The following is a 12,215-nucleotide window of genomic DNA, read 5'->3' as shown; positions in this document are numbered from 1 at the left end:
GTTTGTATGAAAGTCCGATTTTGTTTAAAGTAAAAGACTTGAAATTTAAAATGTATGCTCCATTCATGGTGAGGACGTGTCCAAATAATGTATCTTTAGAAATCAACTCTCTTTTGGGGTTAAAACGGGGGATGGTTGGTTGACTCACTCATCATGAAATCTCCGAAACTATAACAGCCACAAACTTGAAGTTCGGCTGGTAGGTTCCTTATAGGGAGGGCGTAAACATCTGCTAAGAATGGATTTTACGAAACTCGAGCCCCAAGGGGATAAAACGGGGGTTGGAAGTTTGTATGAAAATCCTATATTTTTGAAGTAAGAGGCTTGAAATTTAAAATGTATGCTCTATAGATGGTGAGGAGTTGTGTAAATAATGCATAGCAATGTATATATATATAAAAAAGAAACGTCACTGACTCACTCATCGCGAGAACTCAAAAATCGCCGAATGGTCCCATCCATCCAGGATGGACAAAGATGAAATTTGGCAGGGAGGTAGATTATAGTTAGTAGACGTCCGCTAAGAACGGATTTTGCGATATTCCACCGCTAAGGGGGTGTAATTGAGGTTGATAGTTTGTATGAAACATTTACAACAGCTATAAGTTTGCCTGATAAGTTTTTTATACTGCAGCCTGAAAATAAAACTAAAAATGTGGTGTATAGAGAGGTTTTATAAATATAACTATTAAATTTTACTAAATTGTGGCTTTTAAAAAGTTACCCAGTGTGATAAGCATTTCAAGTGACTGAAATAAAAAAATAATTGCGTTAAACATCTTAATAGTAATGCATATCTTCATAAACATGCGAGCGTAGTCGCGGGTAACAGTTAGTGTATTATAAAACAATGTCCCCAAAAGTGTATGTGATCGATTCCCTTAAAATCTATTGAACGGATTTTCATGCGGTTTCACCAATGCAGAGGGGGCTTCAAGAGGAAGGTTTACGGAACGGCTAAGCCGATTTTGATAATAGTTTCACTGAAAGTTTGCTGGGAAAACTTTGTGACACACTGATATCAACGCGGGCGAAGCCGCGGGCACAGCTAGTCTAATATATAAAATTCTCGTGTCGCGGTGTTTGTAGTTAAACTCCTCCGAAACGGCTTGACCGATTCTCATGAAAATTTGTGTGCAAATTGGGTAGGTCTGAGAATCGAATAAAATCTATTTTTTATCCCCCTAAATATTAAGGGTAGTCCACCCCAATTTTTTTTTAATTTTAAGATAAATTATTTATTATTTATTTTATTATGATTTGGCACTGAAAAATACGTACAACCCTAAATTTTCACCCTTCTACCACAAACCCCTATTTTTAAATAGTGTTTAACGGCAAGACAACGCTTGCCGAGTCAGTTACTTACGAGTATTATATGTAATATTAGAAATTAAAACAAAAATAATATACTATAAGTAAACATACGATATATACATATAAAATACATACACACACATACATACATACAGACAGTACATAGGTAAATACTATACTAACATATTAGGGGTCGTCCAATAATCACGTGATGTTTTTAACAACTTTTTGAGCACCTAGTTACACCTTGGTGATATTTAGTGAGGTTTTAAACTACACAAATCTCTTCATATCTGTTCGTAGCCGCACAACGATTCTACAAAAAGTTTAATAAAATCTTAATAACTCTACTGGCAGACGCTGAGTCCCAAATCTTCCAATTACTCTGACTTATTAAACCATATAAAACGTTTCTTTAACTTCAGTTCTAGTTTTTTCAGATAAATTTTTCCACAAGGGTATTCATCGTCAGAATTCAGACAGATTAATTGTTATTTTCTAGTTTATTTTTCATTCACGGAAGTTTTGAGATAAGTTTACGAGATTATCATCAATCAATACTACTTAATCTATACATATAATAAAATGGTAGGAAAGTCAAAACTGTACATTGAATATTTTTTTAAAAGAATACTTGGGGTGTGATCTACAATCGATACCGAAGCCAAAAATATAGTTTTTAGAATTTTGGTCTGTTTGTCTGTATATATGTCCGGGATAAACTCAAAAAGTCCCGCATGGATTTACTTCAAATTTGGCACGAATATTATTAAGAAGTCGGGCCAACATATAGGCTACATATTATCATGCTATCACCCACCGGGAACGAGCAGTGAACCTTTATTTCCTCAAAGCATTCTGTAACAACGTGTAATCTAACGACGCATATTTGAATGTTGTTGTTATTATGTTAATAACCATGCTATATAAGCTAGCTTCACACTATAAAAATCACGCAATATAAGTAACTAAGCCGATAAACATAATTAAATAAATGTAAATAGACAAGACAATTTTAAAGCAGCGCCATCTATGAGATTATTCTGTAGATATGAAATGTAAAGAAGAAACGGGTAAATGAATGTTATTTTAAAAGGTATAATCGTAGTTATTTTTGGCGCTGTATAGCGTTCACGCAGACGACGTCGCGGGCAGCAGCTAGTATCTATTATATAAAGAGGTAAAGTTTCTAGCTCTGTCTTTTTTTATGTCACTAGGTCGGCAAACAAGCGTACGGCTCACCTGATGGTAAGCGATTACCGTACATAGCTTATAGACACCTGCAACACCGGACGCATCGCAAGCGCGTTGCCGACCCAATCCCCAATCCCCCCAGGAGCTCTGGTCACCTTACTCACCAACAGGAACACAATACTGCTTGAAAACAGTATTATTTTGCTGTGATCTTCTGTAAGGTCGAGGTACTACCCCAGTTGGGCTGCTCCATATTTTGAGGAGGAAATTCCTGCTGTGCCCTACCTCAGTTACGCTTTCACGCAAAAACTACTAAACCGATCATCATAAAACTTTGTGCACATATTCTTGGACGTATAGAAGTAACATAGGACATTTTATAAAAAAAAGTTCAATGCAAGCGAAACCGGGAGTAAAAGCAAGTAAATTATGAAAATAGCAGATTGTTACTTGGTACCACCACAGCTTTCATCAAAATCTAAAATTATATGTTTACAAATATAGTTACAAACACAATTCTTCAAGTGATCACATGAATTTTTAGGTTTCACATTCTAACTGCGCTTAATAAGGTAGTAAACAGGAAGTAAAAGTATTGAATAGACAATATACTTTTAATAAAAAAAGAATGTTTTATAAAAATATATTTATGTCAAATAGCAATATTGAATTAATGAGGCAGTTTGTGAGTCTTCAAATTGCCATCCCAACCAACTGTGTGTAATACATTTCTGTCATCACTGTCCCATACCATTCCCCTTACAAAATTACTGTGTAAATTTCTGTTTTCATAGATTAAACTGAGTTTCAAATCTTCACTAATTCCAAATACGGACACAATCTTGTTATCACAGCACACAGAAAGCCTATTACATCTGAAACAAATTGATTCAACTTTTAGGCGATTACCTCACTTTTTTTTGTACCTGTTTTAATATTTTATTTTTATAAATGCATCTAATAATATTCATGTACTTTATTTAAAATTGTTGTAAAAAAAATGATTGACTAACTTCAAATTTATAATATAATATTTTTTTATGATAACAACATAATATAAAAATGACTTTATTTTGATTGTACTATAAGCAAATAATCCTTAAATTTATAATTCAATATAGGTGAAAACAAATAAAATTAAATAAGAACTCACTTAGGTTGTACAACAATCTTATGAACTGCGGCAGGAAATTCAATAAGTTTTGTTGCCTCTCCTGGTTTTCTAACATCTATCAAACTGATAAATCCTGCTTCATCTCCAATAATCAAATGGTTCTCATCAATCCAGTGCAAACAACGGATACCACAATCATTTTTGAATAGATCTAGTAAGGAAAAAGGAATTTTATAAACATACTAGGTGACTTCGCAAACATGATTTTGCCATATAAGTTATTAACCACCATAATACCCGCCACCTTATAACTTAGGGGTATGAAAAACAGATGTTCCCAATTCTCAGACCTACTGAATATGCACACAAAATTTAATAAAAATCTGTCCAGCCGTTTCGGAGGAGTATTTTAACTAACATTGTGACACGAGAATTTTATATATAAAATAAATGATTTTTTTGCCTATAATATAAATCTTATTTTTATTTACCTAAAGCTGCTGAATCAATATTATCATCCCACATAGACACATAATAGTCCAAAGAGCCTGATGAAAACACTGTTTCTGAATAAGGTCGAACAGAAACACTTTGGACAGATTTACCGTGGGCTGCTGAATAGTTTCTTATGCAGATTAAATCTACTGTATCCCAGACCTGCAAATAAAACAAATAGGACTAATTTTTACATTACATCAAATAAATACATTTTTGTACAAATGTTTTTTTTTTTTTTGATGGAGATAAAACACAAGTATGAAATTAAAGAATACCTTAATATTCCCGTCTGCACCTGCAGTTATATACTCTTTGTTGGGAACTAAACAATCTACACTCATCACAGCTCCGTCATGTTCAGCCACTGACAAATCTTTGTTCCATAGATTCCACGCATCATTCTCTATTCTTGACCATATACTTACAGCCCCATCATCTTCACCAAGAAATATCTGCAAATGAATATTTTAGGAGTTAGCGCTATATATGTTACAATACATATAAAACTATTAAACTTTTGTATACATTAAAATGCTGTGCTGTGTGGTTTCGGCACTAAAGAATTTAGCCACCCCATCTCTTCCCGTGGGTGTCGTAAGAGGCGACTAAGGGATAGCACAGTTCCACTACCATCTTGGAACTTAAAAGGCCGACCGATGGCGGGATAGCCATCCAACTGCTGGCTTTTTAAATGCACAGACCGAGGACGGGCAGCAGCGTCTTCGGTGCGACAAAGTCAGCCCTGCGGTCACCAACCCGCCTGCCCAGCGTGGTGACTATGGGCAAAAACCCCCATGAGTTCGAACCTAAAAATAAGGCCCTCAGTTCCCGGCAGCCCCACTATTCCCGGCTACGGCAGCGGCCGTGGTAACGGTGGGGTAGAGGGTGCTAAGAATCACCGGGGTACGGGAGGCTGCCATAGAAAAATATTCCTGGCTACGTATAATGGACGCACGCTACGGTTGGACCATCACCTCACCGAACTTGAGGTAGAACTTAGTCACATTAAGTGGAGCATACTGGGGTTGTCTGAAGTCCGAAGAGAGGGAGAGGACACGATGATCCTGGACTCCGGGCACTTGTTCTACTTCCGTGAAGGTGGTGGGCTTTCCCAAGGTGGCGTCGGTTTTCTGGTTCACAAGACTCTCACTAACAACGTTGTGGAAGTCAGTAGTGTGTCGACCCGGGTAGCGTACCTTGTACTTAAGCTCACCGACAGGTACTCCCTGAAAGGTATACAGGTATATGCGCCGACCTCGGCACACTCTGACGATGAAGTCGAAGCCTTGTATGAAGATATCACAAGGGCCATACATGGCACTACTTCGACCTTCTACAGCGTTGTTATGGGAGACTTCAACGCTAAAGTGGGAGTACAAGGCCGCGACGGATCGAGCATCGGACCACACGGATTGGGGCACAGGAATCACAGGGGGCAGACGCTTGTCAACTTCCTCGAATCGGAGGGGCTCTTCTTGATGAACTCATTTTTTGAGAAGAAGCCCCAAAGGAGGTGGACATGGCAAAGCCCCGATACTGTGACGAGGAACGAGATAGATTTCATCATAGCGGATAAAAGGCATATATTCAGAGATGTCTCAGTGGTTAACAGGTTTAATACCGGCAGCGACCACCGGCTAGTACGGGGCACTCTGAATATATGTCTCCGAAAGGAGCGGACCCGCTTGATGAAATCTACTCTCCGACCTACGCTGCCCCAAATACTATGTGGCTCCGAGCAGTTTCAGTTGGAACTCCAAAACCGATTCGATTCGCTGGAAACTACTAGCGACGTGGACGAGATAACCGACAACGTGGTGAAGACGGTGTGTACACTGGGTCGCAGGCACTTTCCACCAACAAAGCCAACGAAGCAGTCCAAACTTTCTCCCGAAGCCTTGGATCTGATGCGGCAGAGGCGCGAGTTGCCGGCTGCTTCGCCAGAACAGAGGGCTCTTTCCAAGAGGGTACGGAAAATTATTCGCCGAGACCTCCGCTGCTCAAATACGAGAGAGGTTGCTACTCTGATTGAGCAGAATAGGGGGTCCAAAGTTTTCCAAAGACCATTGGGGAGAAGCCTTCTTGCGAAGCTTAAAACAGCAGATGGCAGAACCGTCTGCTCTCGCCCTCAGGTCCGAGAACAGGTTGAGAATTTTTATGGACAGCTGTACTCGTCGAGCGCACGCAAGCCTGCGACTTGGGACACCGAAGATCCACGGGCACCATTGTTGCGCCATTATTCGGAGTGTATCCCGGACTTCGAAGAAGATGAGATTGGTGCAGCGCTCGGGCAGCTTAAAAACGGAAGGGCCCCGGGGGATGACGGAGTTACCACTGAACTCCTTAAAGCCGCAGGGCGACCTGTCCTGAAAGCCTTGGCAAGACTATTTAACGCCGTCATCCACCGAGGTACCACGCCGGAGGCGTGGTCCAGGAGTGTGGTGGTGCTGTTCTTTAAGAGAGGCGATAAGTCTCTGTTAAAGAATTACAGACCGATCTCACTTCTGAGCCGCGTCTATAAGCTGTTTTCGAGGGTTGTTACGAATCGTCTCGCCAGAAGACTCGACGAATTCCAACCACCAGAGCAGGCTGGGTTTCGAAATGGCTACAGCACCGTGGACCACATCCATACTGTTCGGCAGATTATCCAAAAGACGGAAGAATATAATCAACCGCTGTGTATGGCATTTGTGGACTACGAGAAAGCCTTCGACTCCGTCGAGACCTGGGCTGTCCTGGACTCTCTGCAGAGATGTCATATCGACTGGCGATATATCGAGGTACTAAAATCTATGTACGACGCGGCGACGATGACCGTTCATGTCAATGACCAAAGAACAAGACCTATTTCCCTCCGGCGCGGGGTAAGACAGGGGGATGTAATATCACCGAAACTGTTTACCACTGCGCTAGAGGATGTTTTTAAGACCTTGGATTGGGGGGAACGGGGCATCAACGTCAACGGTGAATTCATCTCTCACCTTCGTTTCGCCGACGATATTGTCATCTTTGCGGAGACGCTGGATGAGTTAGGCCAAATGCTGGCCGGCCTAAACGAGTCCTCCCGACGTGTCGGTCTCTGTATGAACTTGGATAAGACGAAAGTTATGTTTAACAACCAAGTCATACCGATACCGGTATCGGTCGATGGTACCCTTCTCGAAGTTGTTCAGGATTATATTTACCTAGGCCATACTATCCAACTAGGCCGCAACAACTTCGAGAAGGAGGCCGATAGGAGGATTCGGTTGGGCTGGGCGGCGTTTGGCAGGCTCCGTCGAGTCTTCACTTCGAAGATTCCGCAATGCTTGAAGACAAAAGTTTTCGAGCAATGCGTCCTGCCTGTGTTAACATACGGAGCCGAGACGTGGACACTGACCAAGGGACTGGTCCACAAGTTTAAAGTCGCTCAACGTGCAATGGAACGGGCCATGCTTGGGGTCTCTCTCAAAGACAGGATTAGAAATGAGACTATCCGCGGGAGAACGAAAGTAACCGACATAGCCCACAGAATTAGCAAGTTGAAGTGGCAGTGGGCTGGTCATCTGTGTCGCAGGACCGATGGCCGTTGGAGTAGACGGGTCCTAGAGTGGAGACCGCGTCTTGGCAAACGCAGTGTGGGACGTCCTCCGGCCCGTTGGACCGACGATCTACGTAAGATTGCCGGTGTAGGCTGGATGAGGATTGCGGAAGACCGGGATGTGTGGCGCGAACTTGGGGAGGCCTATGTCCAGCAGTGGACTGCGATAGGCTGAAGTGAGTGAGTGAGATACATTAAGAACTTTAACTACATTCATAAGAAAAAGTAAATGTTTTTAACTTGTAAATTGTAAAAATATTAAAATACCAAATGTATTATTTTTTGTAATTTTAGATTGAAATGCTCATCCTAGTATATTACCGCTTTCAATAAAAATTTTGTGGTATAATGTAATTCTACTATACATTTATTATGAATGAAAATGGTAAGATTTTTCTTGAACATAAATGACAAAATGAGATCTAATTAGTTCTTCCATTATTAAATATTTATTAAGTCCTCACATCTTAGTCTAAAATCTGATACATTGAAGAAAAAAAAATTAGATATTGGCAGTAAAAAATAGATAACAATAAAAGTAAGCTAAAACTGAATTAGTTTTGCAACCTTGCGAGAATTTTCAGTGAAACAGCCATCTGCTGACCCATTAGTTAAATATATGTCTTTCCTTAGTGTTTTATGGCTTTTATTGTCAGCAGAGTTTTTTTGAAAAATACTAGCAGCGCCATTCCAATATCTTCCTGTGAGTTCTGAAGATCCCACCAGCATTGTTCCATCTAAAATTGTAATATTTTTAAAATACTAAGTATTCTGTTCTTTAACATTAAAAATTAGTTTAAAATGGAAAACTTTTTTAGATTCAATGACTAGTTTTATTTAAATTTAAATATTATTTTAAAGCTAAAATTTGATAAGCCAATGATAGATACAAATAATGCCGGCTATGTTGAAAAGAAGGAATAATATAAATAATTTACCGGGATGTAAACGAATATAGTCAAAATATGATATAGTGCTTGTTCCAGTTGCATCTGTTCTGTAAACTTCGGCGTTTAAATGCGGTGGTATAATTTTGTTACTGTTTTCCATGTCGTTCCACGTGAAAACTTTATATTTTTTATGAAATAATGAGTTATTACAGTAACAACTTTATTATTACAATTATTTAACCATCACAGAAACAGCTGACGGAAGTAGAAAAATTACTTTTTTTAATGTGTAGTAATTTATTCTAAAAAAATTAGTTTTTAAATCAAATAGTCCTGTCGTAAGTTCGCGACTAGGGACACGAAAAAGTATCGACACTTTGTGCTATCGAGTACGTTACTATTCGATACCGATACTTTTGCACTCTATATTTTGTATACTATTATACCTTTTGTTTTTTGTTTGACTGAAATTTGTATGATAATTTGAAACGACAACCTCTTTTTTCTAGTTGTCGACACTGAAATTTAAACAGTTCTACAGTATTTATGCGATAATTTGAAGAATTTTTTTTGGAAGTCGAATCAATACGTCTAGGTATCGAGTACTTTTGTGTTTGTACTCGATACCTTTAAGTATCGATACTTTTCTTCGATGATGCGATGAGTACGTTATTTTTTTTCGATACAACTCAATAAGTCAATACTCACAGTATCGATATTTTGTATTCGATGCCGTGTCCCTATTCGCAACTAAAGTTGATTGATTGATTAGTTTAATGCTTGGTTTAATGGCTTTCAGTGACACACAATTTTGCTTGATGAATGACAATGACAACGGCATATTAAATAACGCACATTTATTGATATAGTAAATACACCACTATAGAGATAAAATAGTTTTTTTTTCACACAATCAATATGTATTGTTATATTGAGATACGATGCTACATATAATATTTAGTTTGTTTTCAGGCTTAAGTCATTATCAAATAACATGAAGAACACTAATAATTATAATAAAAATTAAAATCTAATACTTTTCTTTTACCTCGCATTAAATCGTATTGCACTTGCGTATATTATCTAGTTTTGGTCTGGTAAATTTTTACTAGGGCAAATCTGTTAAAGATTTTGTATCTATGCTCTACACCGGATATTGTAATTGGCTTTGGTATGACTGTAGTCGTGTTGACGTATAGTCTATTGTTAACTTCACTTCCGTTCTTCATCTTGAATCGTTCCATCTGCTTGTGACAAGTTGTTAAATTAATTGTATTATTGTATTTTACTTTTATAATCCGACAGTGTAATGCAGTGATAGTTTATTGAAATAAAACTCACATTTCATTACAAATTATATTTGTTATTATTTCGTGCTGCTACTCTCTTCACGATCTCCACAACGCAACCTAACTTTGCTAACAAAATCACATGTAATCGGTACCGAGTAACAAAACGTTAGTCACGAATGCTTTTCGTTACTCGCATTTTTTGTAGTTTGTTTTAACTGAGGTAGGGCCAAGCCCTCGACCTTACAGAAGATAACAGCGAAATAATACTGTTTTCAAGCAGTATTGTGTTCCTGTTGGTAAGGTGACCAGAGCTCCTGGGGGATTGGGGATTGGGTCGGCAACGCGCTTGCTATACTTCTGGTGTTGCAGGTGTCTTATAACCCACGGTAATCTCTTACCATCAGGTGAGCCGTACGCTTGTTTGCCGACCTAGTGATATAAAAAAAACTTTGGGTACACAACTGTTTATTTCATTTTTATGTTTTATTTCATTCAAAAAGTATTTGGATGCTGTTTAATATTGCTTAAAATATATTTTTCCATTTTTTATGTTTTACTTCATTCTAAGCAAAATAAAATAAATATTTTAATGTTGATTATTACACATATATTTTTTATGTTGATTTATCGCGAGAACGTTATATTAATTTTATTGCCTATAAATAATTTTCGATACCTATTTGTTGCTTTTTAATTATAATCGATGCATGATAAAGGTTAAAATTTCAAAATATTACCTACAACGCCACGACTCGACGTTTTATATAGGTAGGTATGTCATGAGATATTGAGATATCAAAAATAACGTAACGATACAACAGTAACGAGTATTCTACCTACGGGTTCCCTTCATGTCATTACTTTTACACATCTAAGTTTTACAGCTATGAATAAATTAAGATTTATTCGCACTATGTCACTATGCTTTATAATAATAAATACTCTTTATTGCACACCACAAAGAAACATTACAAAAAAAAGTGATACATTCAAAGAAAGATGTACAAAGGCGATCTTATCGCTAAGAGCGGTTTCTTCCAGACAACCTTGGGGCATAGGACATAGCGTAGAAAAAGAGAAGCGGTAGGGGAAATATACAAACAGTTGATAAAGAATTGGCCTATAGTTAACAAGCAATATGACATTAAAAGAAGTAAATATACATTTAAATACACTTAAGGTACCTGGGTCGATTATGTCCACCTTAAGGTTTGTTATCGTTTTTTTATAATAACAAAGCTAAAAAAGGCAAGTTTTAGCATTTGTTCATGAAGAGTGGCTATTTATCTTTATAATAAAGGAAAAAATACAAAGACTATAAACGATAAATAGTATTTTAAACAGTTTAAAAAAAGTTCCAAAGTTGTACAGCTTTAACAGAACAGGAGTTTGAATAAAAGAAGGAGTTTTGAGAGTTAAGGTTGAAGATGACGTAAAGGGAATTACAACAATAAAGTAAAGAAAGGATGTTAGTATTCTTGCGAAAAGGGATAAGGAGCCACTTGAATTGATTAAGAAAATCGGACACATTTGCGAAGAGCAATTATGAACCGTATTCAGATTCTGGAGGCACACAAACTTATTTAACTGCTCCTCTTTAAGATATAATAATATAAGTAACAAATATTAGCATAGTCAAGAGGGGTGACTATGCTAACGCAATTTTGGTTGGCATAGGAAGGAAATATTGAAGCCGGCGCGGCGGAGGGATCCGATAATATGCTTTATATCTTTAATGTGAATATAAATCAGTTATATAGCTTTAAGAAATATCTTCAATTATGATAATAACTGAAGCTTATGAAAAGTAGATCATGGGACTATTAGAATTTTCGTTTATCAATAGAGTATAATATTAACCGTGCAGTGAACGATACTTGATCAATACTTGATATGATTTCTAAACCAAAAACTAATGTTTTCTTAAAGAATTATAAATATAGTATTTTGTAAGTAATTAGGTTTCATTCAAGTCCAGCTCTTCTTCCTCAAACAATGCGAGGTAGTAGGTAAAATTTCGACTTTTGTATCGACAACATGTGTGTTTTTCGCAGTATTACGTGTATAACTGAACTGACTCTTTAACCGACTTCCAAAAAAGGAGGAGGTTCTCAATTCGACTGTATTTTTTTTTATTTTATGTATGTTACATCAGAACTTTTGACCGTGTGGACCGATTTCGACAATTTTTATTTTTTTAATCGAAAGGTGGTGTGTGTCAATTGGTCCCATTTAAATTTATTTGAGATCTAACAACTACTTTTCGAGTTATATCTAATAATGCGTCTTTATTTGACGCTTTTTTCGTCGACCTACGTTGTATTATACCG

At 37.5% G+C, this 12,215-nt stretch overlaps 1 protein-coding gene across 1 annotated transcript; it reads right to left on the bottom strand.

The window, feature by feature from the left end:
- Positions 1–3,111: 3,111 nt before the first annotated feature.
- LOC123654040 (methylosome protein 50-like) lies at positions 3,112–8,766 on the bottom strand. Its single transcript, XM_045590002.1, has 6 exons — positions 8,642–8,766; positions 8,271–8,440; positions 4,399–4,575; positions 4,117–4,282; positions 3,665–3,836; positions 3,112–3,386 (listed from the first exon to the last, which is right to left on the bottom strand). Exons 1-6 carry the CDS (start codon positions 8,751–8,753, stop codon positions 3,182–3,184), a joined length of 1,002 nt encoding a protein of 333 aa, XP_045445958.1. The 5' UTR covers positions 8,754–8,766; the 3' UTR covers positions 3,112–3,181.
- Positions 8,767–12,215: the final 3,449 nt, after the last annotated feature.

The sequence above is a fragment of the Melitaea cinxia genome, chromosome 5, assembly GCF_905220565.1.
Source record: "Melitaea cinxia chromosome 5, ilMelCinx1.1, whole genome shotgun sequence".
In the NCBI taxonomy this organism is placed as follows: Eukaryota; Metazoa; Arthropoda; class Insecta; order Lepidoptera; family Nymphalidae; genus Melitaea; species Melitaea cinxia.
This window is presented reverse-complemented; position numbering and strand designations above follow the sequence as displayed.

Bases quoted from the DNA above. Each gene is read 5' to 3' on its own strand.
- LOC123654040 (XM_045590002.1), bottom strand. From the start codon at position 8,753: ATGGAAAACAGTAACAAAATTATACCACCGCATTTAAACGCCGAAGTT. The intron at 8,441-8,641 runs GTAAATTATTTA...TTACAATTTTAG, and splicing joins CTATATTCGTTTACATCCCG to ATGGAACAATGCTGGTGGGA. The intron at 3,387-3,664 runs GTGAGTTCTTAT...AATTTGTTTCAG, and splicing joins AAGATTGTTGTACAACCTAA to ATGTAATAGGCTTTCTGTGT.